General features: G+C 37.6%; 1 protein-coding gene across 1 annotated transcript; it reads left to right on the top strand.

Moving 5' to 3' along the window:
• The first annotated feature begins 1914 nt into the window (after positions 1–1914).
• Positions 1915–16648, top strand: glra4b (glycine receptor, alpha 4b). The gene is made up of 10 exons (XM_084730252.1): positions 1915–2494; positions 4029–4156; positions 4976–5043; positions 8463–8686; positions 10759–10841; positions 11923–12060; positions 12163–12377; positions 12991–13149; positions 13751–13846; positions 15525–16648. The coding sequence occupies exons 1-10, from the start codon at positions 2436–2438 to the stop codon at positions 15795–15797; spliced, it is 1443 nt and encodes a 480-aa protein (XP_084586378.1). The 5' UTR covers positions 1915–2435; the 3' UTR covers positions 15798–16648.
• Positions 16649–17154: the final 506 nt, after the last annotated feature.

Genomic DNA, 17154 nt, shown 5'->3' with positions numbered 1-17154 from the left:
CTAATACACTTGTAAAATATGTGACGGTTCACTTTAACAATAATGAATACTAGGACTGTAACTAATGATTACATTCATTATTGACTAATGTGCAGATCATTTCCTCAATTAATCGATTAGTTTTTTGGTCTATAAAATGTAAGAAAATGTTGAAAAATGTTGATCAGTGTTTCTCAAAAGCCCAACACGATGTCTTCAGCTGATGTCTTGTTTTGTCCACAACCCAAGGATGTTAAGTATTAAGTTAACAAGAAGCTGGAATCAGAGATCAGTTTTTTTTGTGCAAACAAACAAACAAAAAAAAATCTAAATTATTATCAAAATAGTTGGTGATAAAATTAATAATCAGTAAATTCAATCTGCCTCAACTTGTCTTTTCAAATTCAGTCATCTTAAAATTTAAAGGCAGCCCCACACACTAACTTTATTTTAAAAGCTACAAGGAATTTTCATACGTTGTTCATTTTTTTAACTTTTAACTGGCTAACATACTACTTAACGTAACTTTGTTTGGGAAAATGTAAACAGGCTCATTTCATCTGATTTCAATGGGAAACCAGTCAGGTGGCAACGACTACATAGAAAAAGCTGATCTTCTCACTGATGGGCTCATAAACTTACGTAGGTCATGTAGAAGCATCAGTATTAAATTCAGACTGTTTCATAAGCAGTTAAAAATTCCTTGTAGTAGCTTTAAGTTAAATTCACTTGAGACATACATGTGAACTATAGTGACTGGACCTTTTAAATTGGGTGAGGTGATGTTAAAGGTCTAAAAACACTTAGTTTCACATAGTTCAAATGGAAACAAGCAGGCTTGTATAAAGGGCAACTTGACTTGTACATTTTACAGTACTGTATGTGGAAGTGTAAGATCTAATTAATAAGTATATTCAATGTGGCTCCAACAAAAACAACATTAAACTGAAGCTTGGCCTACTTATCTTGTCCGGAGGTAAAAATGTTCAAGCATGCAGAAACATTGTTTTTTTTCCCTCTCTCTTCTACTGTGGGCTTCTTGTTATTAGGAATGCACTCATGTTTTGTGTTCTCACACATTTCTTATCCTATTTGACACTGTGGAGCGAAGTGCGGAGCAGCCTCTCAAGTGTGAGGCAAACACGTGCAGCCATAACGTCCCATCGCTTTCTTTGACATTAATTTTACATGAGTAAATGGCTGAACTGCCTCCCCCTCAGTATGGAGGAATAAACATGAGCTTCCACATTTTATGTTTGAATTTGTCCGAAGATGAAATAATTAGACCAGAAAACGCTGGACAGCTCGGCTAAAGATAGGCCTAAATAACCTCTGGATGTGTGCTGACACTTATAGAGACATGTTACACTTGATTTAATTAGAGGAAGATGCCCTCATCCTACTGCCCTTTTGCTGTGATTAGCCTACATATTATGTTCTTGTGATTGTACATAATTAAATCTTAAATTAAAAGCATAGTATGCAGCATTTTCCTTGAAAAAACAATGTGTAGACTCATATAAATATAAACCTTTCAATCATCACTTATGACCCACTAGAAGTATGTGCTGGTGGCTGCCCTCTGCCTGTATTTTCCTTATTGTCTCATTATTTTCCTGTGCTCAGGATGTTTTTCCAACCCAAAACTTCAGTATTTGAGGTCATGGGAATGAGACTCAACAATCAACTATCTTTCTGGTGTGTTTACTAACAGCTCAGACAAATCCTACTGATTCTACCTTTAAATGATCATCATGTCACTTGTAGACACATTTATTCTATAGGATGTTATATAGTGATAATCCTGGCTTTTTTGCCACATTTTACCACCACAGTATGAAAAATAGGAAAAGATCAATATGGAAGATGCCAAATTTCTGTGAATGGTCCCATAATCTTTCATTAATGACATTCATATTGTCTTCTTTCTAGTTTGTGAAATTCAGCAATGTTTGATCAGTGCTAAAATATAGTTCCTTATTAAAACATCTTATCTGTACAGTTGTTATTTCATTAAACTGTATCTTTTATTTTTCAGCAAAAATCATGATTGTCAATAAAAACATGCCAAATATTTCTGCTTCTGATGCTGTCACAAGGAGCAACATTAGCTGCCCTGCTTTAAAAAAAATGTTCCTGTCTCTTTAAATATTCTTGCAGTAATTCCTTGAACATGCATATGGCCATAAAAAAGAGATAAAGCTTGAAGTCAGCCACACAAACACGGGGCAAGAAAAAAAAAAAAAAAAAAAACTTCCCAAGGATTTTGAATTATACAGCAGCAGCTTCCTGTATTTTACACCTGCAGAAGAGGAGGGAGGGAGGCTCAGCTGAGTCTAGAAGACAGAGGCTGACTGGCTCGAAGAGCAACAACAAGTTCCCTGCATCTCTGCTTTTTGTTTTCTTTTTCTTCTCCATTCCACTGGTCTTATATCTACTGTTTCTACTGGCTAAGAATGCTGTTGCACATTTTATGTATGGTGTGGACCTCATCTGTCATTTTTCTGCAGGGCAGGTAAGAAACAATTTGAAGTTGTTGGATATTAATCTCCCTGAATTTATTTACAGGAGAAATCTGTAAATAGCTTCCCTTGTAATGTAAATGTGTTTGTTTGACAATGCATTTACTTTTTTAAATGACTGAACATTGGCAGTGTATAAGCATTGATAATAAAACATTAGATGCTGTTTGTGCTTTTTAAACCAAGAGGCACTTCAACGTCACTGAAATGATGCAGAAAATATTTTATAATCTATAATTAAAAGAGAACAGTTCCATTTAAGGGAAAATGTTTGTTAAAGTAAGATGCAGGATTATACCAAACAGACAAAAAATGTTTAAAAATAGTAGGATGTAAAATTACATCAAGTATAGCAATAAAAAAATATCAATACCATATCAGACTGTGACAATATCTACAGTGATATTACATAGTTAATTAATTTATTTTATTAAGTTCTGTTTATTTTTAATTGTTTTGTAATTAGCAGTTGCACACAATGCACATAACAGTATTTTTGCACATGCTTAGGCAGAGGTGGGAAGTGATAAGGTACAAATACTTAGTTACTGTTCTTAGTAGAGTTTTCAAGTATCTGTACTTGAGTATATATGTTTCACAATTACACCCTACTTTTTAAACAAATATCTGTACTTTTTACCCCTTATATTTTCAAAACAGGCTTGTTACTTTAGTTTTAAATCATCTGAGGGGAATTCCTTTTATTTAACATCAAGACTGATTTCAACTGATTGATTGATAGATTTCAAATGGATGAGAGAAAAATACACAAAATATGATTCCTTGGTGTACCCATCAGTGAATATCACGCACAACAGATGTAACAAGATGAAAACACCATAAAAGACATGAGACAAAAACGTACAATAAAGAACACGCAACAAAACAACAAAGGCATAACAAGATGTAAAAGATGAAAAGACTTAACGTGACGTAACATGATTTAACATGACGCAACAAGATGTAAAAAGATAAAAAAGACATAAGACAAAAAAGATGAAAAGGCTTAACAAGACATAAAAGACATAACAAGATGAAAAAGAAGTAACAAGACAAAAAACATAAAATGAAAAAGACATAAAGGCTTAAGATGTAAAAGATGTAACAAGATGAAAATGACAAAACCAGACAAAAAATAACTTAAAAGACATAAGGCAACAATATTGTGTGGTGGACTTTTTATCATGGTATTGCTAAAGTCATTAACTTTACTTCAATGAATTTACACACACACACACACACACACACACACACACACACACACACACACACACTCACAGCCTCAGTACACAGGGCAAACACTCTGAGCCAACTGAGCCAAAAGGCCACTGGCAAACTTTTTTTTTTGTTTATTTCAAAACTTAGAGTTTGATTCAAAACTTAAAAATTTAGTGAAGACAGCTGCCTTTAAACTATGAGTTTTCCGCACTTCTTTTTAGGGTGCAGTACAAGTTAGACCAAATTTTTCCTTAAGTTAAGAGAAAAAAAAGAAGTACATCCAGAGTTGTTTGTCCCGTCACCTGGCAGGTCTGTCCTCTGTAAGGAGATGAAACTCCCCAGCAGGGCCACCAAGCCCCCCTCTCCATCTGACTTCCTGGACAAACTGATGGGACGCACATCTGGCTACGATGCCCGCATCCGACCAAACTTCAAAGGTAACAAACGGACTGTGGCAGGCAATGCAGTGGGAGGACCTCCTCCTCTGTCTGTCTGTGTCAGGACAGGTGTGAGAAAGTGTGTGCTGCTGCTCATTTTGCGTAACAATCTGGGCAGTGAAGGAGCACAAATCATTCACAGATGGGTGAGAAGTGGGAGATGCTGCAGGCTGTGATCGTTTCACACAGGAAGAGTCTTTTTTTTGTCGTGTGTTGCAACTGTTTTTGAGCTGACCCACAGCCTTAGGTCATGATATTTTTACACAGACCTCTCTTTTTTCCTCATAAATGTGCAGTTACCCTCGCATGTTACCCCACAGGCCTATTTCAAGCCAGTCTTGATCTCTCATTGTGAGTGAAGCTAGCAGATTCTCCCTGACATACTTCCCCTTCAGTCTCTGGGGTCGCATGTCATATATATAATTCATACTTGCCCCACATCCTTGTCAGTGCATGCTGGGTAAATCCCGGCTGATTATCTATATATACACTAATGTAACTAAAGGAGAATCAATAAATTATTGCCTCTCAGGAAATGAGTTGCTGAAATATTTAAAGTTTCGGTGGCTGACAGATGGACTACACTAATGGGAGCGTAGTGGAAATGACAACACAATTTCATGCTGGTTCTCCTGGATGAGTGTATTTATCGGGACACGGCGTGTCACATTATGAAGAGAACAAGCAGATGTTATTTTGTGGGAATGCTCTGCTCTTTACCGCCTTCAATACTGCATGCTGCCGCCTCACAAAACATCATCAGTGGTATTTAAAAGAGCCGCGTGACCGTGATGTGTGATGACAATCTGTTTCTGTCAGGTCCTCCTGTCAACGTCACCTGTAACATCTTCATCAACAGCTTCGGATCCATCACTGAGACCACCATGGTGAGAATTTCCTTCATAAATCTCAGTGGTCACACTTTAACTTCTTTTGTAATCTAATTATAGGTCTGTCTAAATACAGTGTTAACAAAATAACATACATCTTTTGACTATTTCCTGTCACTGTGACCTTAAAGTGCCACTGCATCAAGTGCAAGATGGCAAAGATCTCAGCAGCAAATGTAACTACAAGTGGCAATTCTGGTCTTCAGGTCTTAATTATAATCAGAAGGCAATTTCTTAATTCTTATTATCCATCCATTATCCATTATGTTCATTCATTATGTTTACAGATACTACATTTTTTCCCCAGGAGGACAAAGTCATGTCCTGACCTACTCTGACTGTGACTGGCTAGTACTTGTTGCTTTGGTTGGTTGGATTTGTTAGGTTCAGGTATGAGGAGTGACTGTTTGGGGTTAAGGTAAGATTACCAGGGTAAGCCAATCAGAGGCAGATGAGCTTTGACCTCCTGGGGGAAAAAAAATCTGGAGCCCTGTGTGATTTAGTCATAGTAAAGTGCCTGATAAAAGTCTTTTTTTGGGATAAAAACTGACTTTTTAGAGTGGCCTCTAATTGTGCTGTTTAATCAGCATCTCTATATGCCACACCTATCAGGAGGATGGCTCATTTTTGCAAAGGAGAAGTGCTGACTAACATGGATTTTAACTTTGCAAACAAAATATGAGCAAAATAATCCTTTTGTGTGTACTGAAGATTTTTTACTTCAACTCAAGAAAAATTCTATTTTTATTGAGTGCAGTTTAGAGAATGTCAGAGGCAAGATGAAACTGACAGAAGAGCAGAAAGGAGTTGTGGTTAGAAATCTGCCACTTCAGCACCACGGACAGCGCCATGGATTTATCCACACACAGCAGTTAAACCACCGACATTTCAGAGCTATGGTTGAGGTCACAGGTTCTAGTTGTCACAAACCTCACTCAGATGAAAGATCAATGATTCAGGCAGACTAGAATAACATATTCAACTAAACAACCCCTCTGCCCCTGCACTCTCTATGCCACTAAGGGACAGAGAGGTAGGATGGCCTGTTAACAAGGGGGATGATTTTTAATCATTTTGCTATTTTGCCATCATTTTGCTATGGCTACTATCAAAATATACACAGAACCAAAAAAAATAGGCCAATTCAGAAGATTCATTATTACTGTATTTTAATCACTGGTGCATTCATGTGTCCATCACTTTAATGTTGCAGCTGGTAAAGATGGAGATAATTATTAGTACTTTATATATTATATATTATATTGGCTCCTGTTGGATATCTAAATCTATAATAATATAGAATAGCAGTATAAAGTAGCAAAAGATGTAATAACGTCATTAAAGCTGAGATAGGCAAGCAGTTTATTTTTGGTGCCATTGGGCAAAGTTCCATATTAGCCTTCAAGTGTTCTGAGAGAAAACTAGACTTCTGAACCTCCTCTTGGCTCTTTTTTCAGGCTTTAGAAAATCTAGCCCAATCACAGGTCAGTATGACGGTTGACTGTTGAATTTTTTTTCCAGGCAGTCAAATGCAGTGAACACTTTGAGTCGGGTGGCTGCCTACCCACAGTGTCGGTTACTTGGGAAAACAACTCAACAGGCAACTGTTATTCTCCGGAATTGCTTACTGCACCTTTAAAAGTACAAGTATATTGAACTGCACTTACATACAGTAGTTGAGTACTTACTTTCCACCACTGTATTTCAAAACATTTTAATGTAATTATATCTTAACATATTGTAATTTAATATTCAGTAATATAATTTGTTTCATTAGGTTTTACTTGGTGCCAGTGAAGGGATTTCAGTCTGTCTATGATATTTGGACAACAGAGCTAGTAAATGTTCATTTATCAGATATCTTTGGTGTGTATCCATGTGAAGTGTTTCTGGCTCCTCTCCCTGTTCAGAGAGGCCATGTGGAGCAAGTTTCATGATGCCTAAACATACTGCCATTAGATTATGACTAATTAATGAGTGTAAACACCATCTTGTAAGTTCATTACATAATGTCAGCCATGATTTTCTCACATCTCTGTCTTGTCAAATAAGGGACCATCATTTATTTATTTATGAGGCCCATGGAGAGTGTTTCGACACGGTCACTTTTTTTTTTTTTTAATCTTTTCAAGTTAAGAGTTTGTAAAACTCATGCATTTTCTAAAATCCCTCTGGGGAGGCCCATCAAATTTTAATTGATGATATTGTGAGTGGAGTTTTCTGTCGTTCAGGTTATGAGCACTCAAGTCTGTTTGTCAGCGTTTATGCTTCGTTTTTCCCTTTTTTGCTCACACAGAGATTGCGTGGGCAGAAACTCCTCACCTGCTGAGAGAAGCTGCGGGTTCATTCATTTCGTGCTTGTGACTTATTCCTGCTCACTTGATCTTGATCTTGGCAAAATGGTGCAGCTTTTGAATATGTCTGACAAATATATAAAATCTTAACCCTGTATAGCCTGGGACATCAAATAATTGCCAGATTTTTTTTTTTTTTTAATTCAGGTGTTTATTGGACTTTTTGTCAGAATACACACACAAAAAATGAATATAATTTAAATATTATATTTGATACATCGTGCCTTTATGAAAACCCACTGATCACAGTATTTTTTTAATTTTAGACACAAATACAAGAACTTTTCACTGCTTTTGGAAAATTTGGCACATGTCAATTGATCTGTGTTTTTTTCCCTTTCAAACAAGAACCTTGTGGTTGGCAAAAACAATATAATAATAAATATAATCTGAACTGGTCAATATAACTCAGAGATTATGATAGCCAATGATTTGATTTAGTGAAAATCAATTAAAAAGACAATTATTACAAGTGCTTATAATGAGAGCAGGTTGCATATACAAAAATACACACTTAAATGTCAAATTTTCACTCCAAATTTATCTTAAGTTGACACTTTAATCATTATTAGTTTATTTAATGGTGCATTTGTGATTGTGGCATAATGCAGACTGTATCTTGAAATTCAATACAAGTAAAAAATAAGGTACAAAATATAAAGTAATTACAGATTGTTTAAATACAGTAAATATTGAAATATTAGTAACAATGTGACTGTTATTCTTACCATAACTTTTTCAAAAACCTTTTAAAATTCTGTGAGTCACTTTGTGAAGGCAGCTGTGTTGGATTTTGCACTCGCAGGCCACCTGCTGCCTGCAGTGCAGTGATATTCCAGCAGAAGGCAGAAGACACGTCTCAGATTGCATACATCTTTTTCAGGAAAGTTTTGATCATACTGAAGTTGTAGAGGTCTCAGAAACTCATGTATCATACAAATGGTGATACAGGGTATAAGATTCTACAATGGCCTGAATTCTACCGCTGCCACCTGTGGCTATATATATTTTTTCTATGTTTTAAATAGTTTTGATTAATTCTGACTTCACTCCATATCTTAGGACTACCGACTCAATGTGTTCCTGCGACAGCAGTGGAATGACCCTCGACTGGCCTATAAGGAGTATCCAGATGACTCTCTGGACCTGGACCCCTCCATGTTGGACTCCATCTGGAAACCTGACCTGTTCTTTGCAAATGAAAAGGGAGCAAACTTTCACGAGGTTACAACGGACAACAAACTCCTTCGGATATTCCAGAATGGAAATGTACTCTACAGCATCAGGTGACCTGATTTTTTTTACATTGTGAATCTGGCTGAATAATGAAGTTAAATCCAGTTCCATGTTTTGTCAACTGAAGTTGCCAGCTGTCAAGCTGCCAACTGAATATGAACTTCTACTTCTGTGTGTTGTTGTGTTGTAGTCTAAACCTCTAAATATATCGTCCAACAACATGTTTGTTTCACTCCAGTTCAGCTCAATTGTCATTGTATTGTCCAACACCCACTGTGAGCAAGTTCATGTTAAACAGTAACTGCAGGCTAAAACAGAATCAGGTCAGTAATGTGGCACTAAAGCTGTGATGAATTGTAGCATAATGGAGAAGAGTTTCATTTCAATACAAGAAAGAAGAAGTTGTTTAAAGCTCTATTATTCTGTTTAACATTAATTTAATCATCAGCTGCTTCTCTGGTTACTGGATAAAACCTATAAACCTATAAACCTATAACCACTGTCAACTTAATGATAGATTGCCACTTAGCAAGAAAGAAAGAAAGAACAATGTCAGGAATTCAGTGTATTAGACATCAATAATCCTTTCCAATACGATTGAGGAGTAGGATATTCTTTTTAAAATTATTTAGATCACTCTGTTATGGAAGCCATGAGAGGCAGGTGAAAAAGACACACACAGGACTGACATGCACTGCCAGCATCTACGGAGGGCTTGAGGTAAAATCCTAACCTGACATAACCAATAGTTTAGTAAACATGAACCATCTTGGAAGTTGTCCTCATAAACTGTCTGGAAAAGGGCAGACACTTACAAAAAAAAAGCACCACTTGGCAGGTGATTGGCTGAACCATCTGTCTATCTCGTCTAACATGGGCTAACTGCAACCAACGCTTAGCTGCCAGTAGTCCCTCCTAGGACGCCTCCTAGGACACCTCCTAGGACGACCACTTTTGGTGAGTACACAAACAGATAACTAGAAGCCCAGCAGGATACATATTTGTGTGATCTTACATTTCCAGCTGCCTCACAAGGTAAGTAAAATCCCTCTTGTCAGCAAAAACACAGCACCACAATCATTAAAAATAGGAGAGTGCTTCACCTTCCTCAAGACACAGTATAGAAACCCTGAGAGGTGAAAAGTATGGTTAAAAAAACTCTGGTGATCTATTTTCTAGGTCTGATCTAATAAGGGAAACCCTTTGTCGGGATCATTACTTTTTTCATCTGTGAACACAGAGAAAATACTGATCCAGCCTATAGGAATTAATGTGATCAAGCGTATCAGTATATTTCAGCAAACTTTACGTTAACAATCTATAAAAAACAAACATCTTCAAAAAAAAAAAAAAAACAGTGAATAACATTTCAATGATCATCTGTGTTAAATGTTTGTTTTCTGTTTCCTGGTGTGTGTTTTTCCTGACATATGTTGCCACCGTTTGTTGTGTTGCTGCCATTTTTGGCTCACTGCTTATGAGTTAAAATAAAATAAAATTATAATCAGTGCATTTTACAGCCTATTTTATACTGGTTAAACAGTACAGAAATCTAAATACACAATACCTAAAATGTCATGGTGGGAAACTTGACTGATTGTATGGTGTTACTTTACATTTTAAGAGTTTTCCATAACATAAGTATCAAATAAAGTACATTAAACAATTAAACTTGATTATTTTTTTCTCCAAGTCTTGATCTTAGAAAACACATCACCAGAATTGATTTTCCCGACTTCTCACCTCTCTCCATACTACATTTTGTGAGGGTGAAGGAGCACTGTTTTTACTGATGGTGGTGCTGTGTGTCTCAGCCCATTTTACATCAAGCCCTCCATAAGGGCTGACACAGTGTCAGTCAGCACCTGCCAGTCCTGTGTGTGGTTTGTAGACAGATGGACAGGAAGACAGAGGGGTTAGAGTAGCTTTATGTGACCCTTAATGTAGGGTGAGTGTGCAAAAAGGGCTTGAGTGACAAATAAACAGAAGACAGCTGCTGCTGTGGATTTAGTACTGTGAGCTAGCTGGGTATAATCCAGCTGGGATGGAGTGTTAGGGTCTCACCTTTTCATTTTACACACTGTCCCAGTGCCATTATGGTGTTGTTGTCTCTGTGTTCCAGGCTGACACTCACCCTGTCCTGCCCCATGGACCTGAAAAATTTCCCCATGGACAGTCAGACGTGTACGATGCAGCTTGAAAGCTGTGAGTTAATCTTTCAAGGCCGACATGGAACCATTTCATATAGACAGAGGAGGGAAGTAACTCAGTACAAATACTTTGCTATGGTACTTAATTAGATTTTTTTTCTGGGATCTGTACTTTACTTGACTCTTTTTCCAACAACTTTTTACTTTTACTCCCTACATTTGAACACAAATGTTTGTATTTTCTGCTCCTTTCATTTTCACAACAGGCTTGTTACTTTTGTAATGCATCTGATGGGAATTATTAATTATTCTCATTTTGCATCATTGTGTGCTGCCTTCTCAACATCAAGAATGATTTCAGCCTAAAAGGATGGGACACTGACACACTGAAGACAAAAAAGGCATAAAGGATGTAAAGATAAAAACACTGAAAAGATGCAATATGACATAAAAGATGTAAAAAGACAAAAATGCTGTAAAATACGCAGCAAGATGAAAATGACTTACAAGATGTAACAAGATAGGAATGATGAAAAAGATTTAACATGATGAAAATTATGTTAAAGGCGTAACATGATGAAAAGATAAAAAAAAATACATAAGACCCAAAAGATGTAACAAGATGACAAAGCCATAAAAGATGCAACAAACCAAAAAGACATAACAAGACAAAAAAAGGCATAAAGGACGTAACAAGACAAAAATGATATAAAAGACATAACATGAAAATGACATATAAGGTGTAAGATGACAAAAACTGACACAAGACATAACAAGATGAAAAAGATGCAAATAGACTTGATGAGCAGAACACAAGACAAATGCAAGACAAAACAGACAGACAGGAAACACAGCTGAGGACAAAATGTGAGGTTCAGTTAGCTTTGCACAAAAACAGCCGGCAGAGACGTCCTTCAGACATTTAAGTACTTTTGTACTGTGAGTACATTTCAGAGCCTGTGCTTTTTCACTTTTTGACTTCTACTTGAGCAAAGAAGTTGAATCAGCAGTTCTACTTTTACCTGTCTATTTTTATATAAAATTGTAAAAAATGAATGCGCTTTTCCCACCTCTGAATGTAGATTTTGTCATGAGTTTAGTGCACACTGTATACCTTGTCTTTGTCTCTCCCCTAGTTGGCTACACCATGAATGATCTGATTTTTGAGTGGCTGGACGTGGGAGCGGTGCAGGTGGCAGACGATTTGACGCTCCCTCAGTTTGTGCTGAAAGAGGAGAAAGGCCTCGGCTACTGCACGAAGCACTACAACACAGGTACATGACACAACGACCTGCTGACCAACATCCTCGATACATGCTGTCAATCAACTTCTAATGAGACTGTCAGTTTGGTCCTGTATCTCCTCCTGTGGTCAGGTAAATTCACCTGCATTGAGGTCAAATTCTACCTGGAGCGTCAGATGGGCTACTACCTGATCCAGATGTACATTCCGAGCCTGCTCACCGTCATCCTGTCCTGGGTGTCCTTTTGGATAAACATGGACGCGGCTCCGGCCAGAGTGGGACTGGGGATCACTACAGTGCTCACCATGACGACGCAGAGCTCCGGCTCCAGGGCCTCCCTGCCAAAGGTCAGACAGTCTGGTTTGTGGCACTTTGCAGTAGAAAATGCAAGTTAGTCATTGTTTCAATTAAATCCTCAATTTCCCTGGTGATGTGCTGAGGCCTGACAGGTCTTTGCCTTAGAGTCACTGAAATAGACAGAGCTGTATATTGTAAACTTAAATTAAAGTAGTAACACCACAATGTACAAATTCTCCACTATATCCACAGCAGAACTATAACAAGAAATGTACTTAAAGCATTGAAGTAAAAGATTATGCAGAACAGCCCTTTTCAGAGTGTTAAACTATTGTATATATTTATTATGCATGTATATTTTATTACTGATGCTTAAAGTTACAACATGGAGTTTTTCAGTGGTTTCGAAAAACTTACTTAGTTGTTCTTAATGCATGCCACTAGGTGAAAAGCTGTGTTAACTTATTCCCAGGCAAGGTTACAGTGAGAGGTATGTTGACCAGTTAAAGGTCCCAGTACCGGTTCCTGGTAGTAGCTTTAAAGTACATTTGTCACTGTGAAAAGTTACTCCATTTTTCTTCCATGTCACTGCCCAGATTAACATGACGTGAATGCTAATATTAACTAAGTGATTTCACTGATGCGATGTTCATGGTGTCACAGGTGTCCTATGTGAAGGCTATAGACATCTGGATGGCGGTGTGTCTTCTGTTCGTGTTTGCTGCATTGCTGGAGTATGCGGCCGTTAATTTTGTTTCACGCCAGCACAAGGAGTTCTTCAGACTGAGGAAGAAGCTCAAAGAGCAGCAGCGTCAGAGAGCTGTGAGTGCAACCCACCCCCTCAGCCCCTCAGGCGGCTGTCACCTGCTATTCCCTGCGCCCAGCTATGCACGAGCTACACGACTCAGCTGCATGTTGCACTCCAGCCGGGAGATGCAGATGCCGTTGACCTGTAATTAATTCAAGCCATCACCTTCTTCCACTGTTGGCTGAATGTTCCCAACATATTTCTGCCTCGCCGTGGCTCTCAAGAGGAGAAGAAAAATAGGAGAGACAAAATAGACCAAAGCACCTTTAAATCTAAAATATTTCTTAAAAGAAGCAGCGTGACAGCAGCTGGAAGATTCATTAATACTTTGTAATATTTATGACACGATACACAAAACATCTGCTTGAACCCTTTGTACTTAATTTGTTGGGATTATGCAATGCCACTGAAATGTGCTCTGACTACATCCTCCTGCTGTCTCATTTCACATTAATGTCAGACTTGTATTCACTTTGTAAGAAACAGATGATGAACGCTTGTTAATGTACAAGATTTGAAACATACTCGCAGCAGAGTCGTGTTGTGGCTGCAAACTGTTCATCAGTGCATTCTGTTTGATGATTAAATGTATGTGATTTTTTATGTCCTCATCAGCAGACGAGTGGTGACAGTAAGGTGAAAGGAAACAACATGTCAGGCAACAATGCTCCTCATGGGAACGCAGCCCAGCAGTGTAGTGTCTGTGCTAGGGTACGTACTGTCGCCTTGTTACTCCAGCCAACCAGTGGCTCAAGACAAAAAACACAGAGGTGGAGGAATTACTCTGATTATGTACTAAAGTAAAAGTACCAATTTCACCATAAATTAAGTTCTCCTTCACCTTTAAAAGTTATTAAAATAGCACTTTATTTGAAGAGATGTGTATAGGACTGTCATTACACTGTCATTACCATGTCATGACACCATGATTAGGATTGTTGTCATTAGTGTCATTTGGCCAATTATGCTATTTTTAATGCAAAGTTGAAATTCTTTTAGAGGTCTTTGTTATGGCAAACTGGCATTAATCAAGCCAATAATGTCTTTGTTATGACAACTTGTAATTATTATCAAGACAAAAATGTATTTTTTTATGTCAATGCTGCATAACCCAAGACAACATAACCTGTCAATGTCTTTTTTATGACAACATGACATTATCAATCTTAAAGAAAATGTTTAGCCTATGTTTCAGCTCATGTCATTAAATGTTACAGGACCAGTTTGACAAACAGAGTACAGTACCAAGGTGATTTAGTTTTCAGAGTTACCTAATGAACACATAGCGGTTAGCTAGTTCACTTGTTGCTAAAGTAGGCTAACAGCTGTCTGCTGTTATCTGTAGCTGGCATTAGCTAGTTACCTTGGTTAGCTGTAGAGCTAGTTGCCTAATTAGTTGATTAAGACCTGGGCTGCCGAGAACCAAACCCAGCCAGAAAACCACCTTGGTACTGTATCCCTGTTGTCAAACTGGCCACTGTCTGTCCTGAACGCTGTGCTCAGTCCTGGTCAAGCCATTTGTTATGACAAACACATTGACACAATGTTATGTGGTCTTGGTTAAGTTGTCATAACAAAGAGATAGTTAAATTAGTTAATGCAGGGCGCCCCTATAGCTCAGTTGGTAGGGCGTGCACACCATGTACTGAGGCTGTTAGTCCTCTGCAGCGGCCGCCGGTTCAAATCCGGCCTGCGGCCCATTTGCTGCATGTCATCCCCTGTCTCTTCACCCCCCTTTCCTGTCATACCTTCAGCTGTCACTATCATTAAAGGCAAAAAAATGCCCAAAAAAATAACTTTAAAAAAAAAAAATTAGTTAATGCTGCATTAAAATAACAAAGACAAACAATGTCAACTTTGCAGTGAAATTTACACAAGTGACACTTAATGACAACAGTGATGAACATTCATAGAGACTCATTTATGGTAATGACAGTTTTATGCACTCCCCTTCAAAATAAAGTGTCACCCAAATTTCTATTAATATTTTGGACTTTTCCTCTAATCTCTGATTTCTTTTGTTAAATAATTGGATAATTTGATCTGTCTGGGATTCAAACTGTTATTTCAACAAAACCAAATTAGACCTCCTACTGTTTTAATCTTCCATCTTCAGTTCATCTTTTATGTTTTTTTAATGTCAAAATCTCAGTTGAAAAATAACTACAGTAACTACAGCTGTCAAATAATTCCCTCTGAACTGTAGTATAAATAAGTTATAAAGCAGCAAAGAATGGGAATACTCAAATAAAGTACAAGTACCTAAAAGCCGTACTACAGTACAGTATTTGAGTAAAAGTACTTAGTTACTGTCCACCAGTGAATCAGTTAAGCTGTGTGATTCAGTGAGAGCAGATGGTTATTCTGTGCTGTGTCTCTTTTTTTCCAGGAGGAGGAGCTGGCACAGCAGGGTTTACTCTTCCAGAGTTTTGGACTGGCACTGTCAGCAGGAACTGCACCGGAAATGGATGCAACACCGGTGTTTGCAGATTTACCTCCTGGTTTAGGTTTCTATGACATACGCAGGCGCTTTGTGGATCGGGCGAAAAGGATTGACACCATCTCGCGAGCTGTTTTCCCCATGAGCTTCCTCATGTTTAATGTCCTCTACTGGCTCACCTACAAAGTTCTACGACATGAGGACCTTCTAGCCGCACTGTGACAACACAACGGCTCAGGACCATAAAGACACTGGATACCTTTAATCCTGCTCTCTTCACTGAAACATTTACATGCTGAGAGTCCTCAGCTGAGCCATAGAAGATGCGTTGTGACTGCATGTCCAGTGCCATCGGGACATTCCATGTCATGGAAGAGTTCATCGGTTTCCTTGCATTTTTAATACTTCCAAAGAAATGCACTTTTTATTGGCACTGATGCTTTATGCATTACACGTCAGAGTACAGTATGTGTGTACAGTCAGCATCTAAAGAGTATCAACTCACTGTTTTGGAGAGATTTCTGTGTACAATTATTGTAGCTTCACATGTGTTGTACTATAGCACATCCTACCAGGCCTACAAATTATTGTGCAGTAATTTTACTAAAGCCATGGTCAACAACAGTGGCACTGACTTGAAAATAAGATGGACATCACAGCTCCACTTTCCCCCACAGATATATTCAAAATCTTCAAAAATGAAGCCAAAATATTGCAGACACAAGTGCTGCCATCTTGTGCTAACTGTCATTTGGGGCCAGTCTGTGTAGTATCAGTCTCACCTCTGCTACAGCTTTACAACCCTGGAAAATATATTAATCAAAATATTTCATTTCTTCGTAGGCAGCGGAAATCTAGGATTTAATGGATTTAATTTAATATTTTTTAACAACATTGCTATTTTATCTAACATAATATTTATCAATTCAATTGCATTTTAAACCATATAGGAAGCCAACTGTTATAAAATGTTTGAAATTTAAAATAAATGTATTTAAAATTAAAACATTTAGTAAAGTGAAGGACATGCTGCCCAGAAATTTTTAGACATTATTGTATATTGATATGGCATGGCACACAAATAGCTTCTTCTTATTATTATTATTATTGTTATTATTATTATTATAAAGAGGACCACATCTATAGTGCTTTATATATAGTGAATACAGTAATTCATAGTGAATTACAATGCATTCATTATTATGACTACACTTTTAAACAGTCATAATGCTTTCTGATGCACTGTATCAACAGGCATGAAACATTATAGATGCAAGTTATAATGAATTAGGTCAGCCAAGGAAGTTCAAATGTCTTATGGACGCTCTTGACTAGAAATAAACTAGAGGTTGACTGCTGGGGCTTATAATACGATAATACTTATCTAGAAAACACTTCAACTGGTAACACAAGTAAGGACTCATAGCATGCTATAATAGCCCATGTGGTAAAGTAAAGTGAAATACATATTGATGAATACCCTCATAACATACTATAGATGTGATCTTCATAGAAAGTGTTATTATTTCTTGCCTCAGCCATCTCACTCATCAGTTCAAGTCTTCAGTTTCAACCCTGC

The sequence above is a fragment of the Lutjanus erythropterus genome, chromosome 11 (genome assembly GCF_056507025.1).
Source record: "Lutjanus erythropterus isolate fLutEry1 chromosome 11, fLutEry1.hap2, whole genome shotgun sequence".
Classification (NCBI taxonomy): Eukaryota; Metazoa; Chordata; class Actinopteri; order Lutjaniformes; family Lutjanidae; genus Lutjanus; species Lutjanus erythropterus.
The sequence above is the reverse complement of the archived record's forward strand: the minus strand, read 5'-3'. Positions and strand labels throughout refer to the sequence as shown.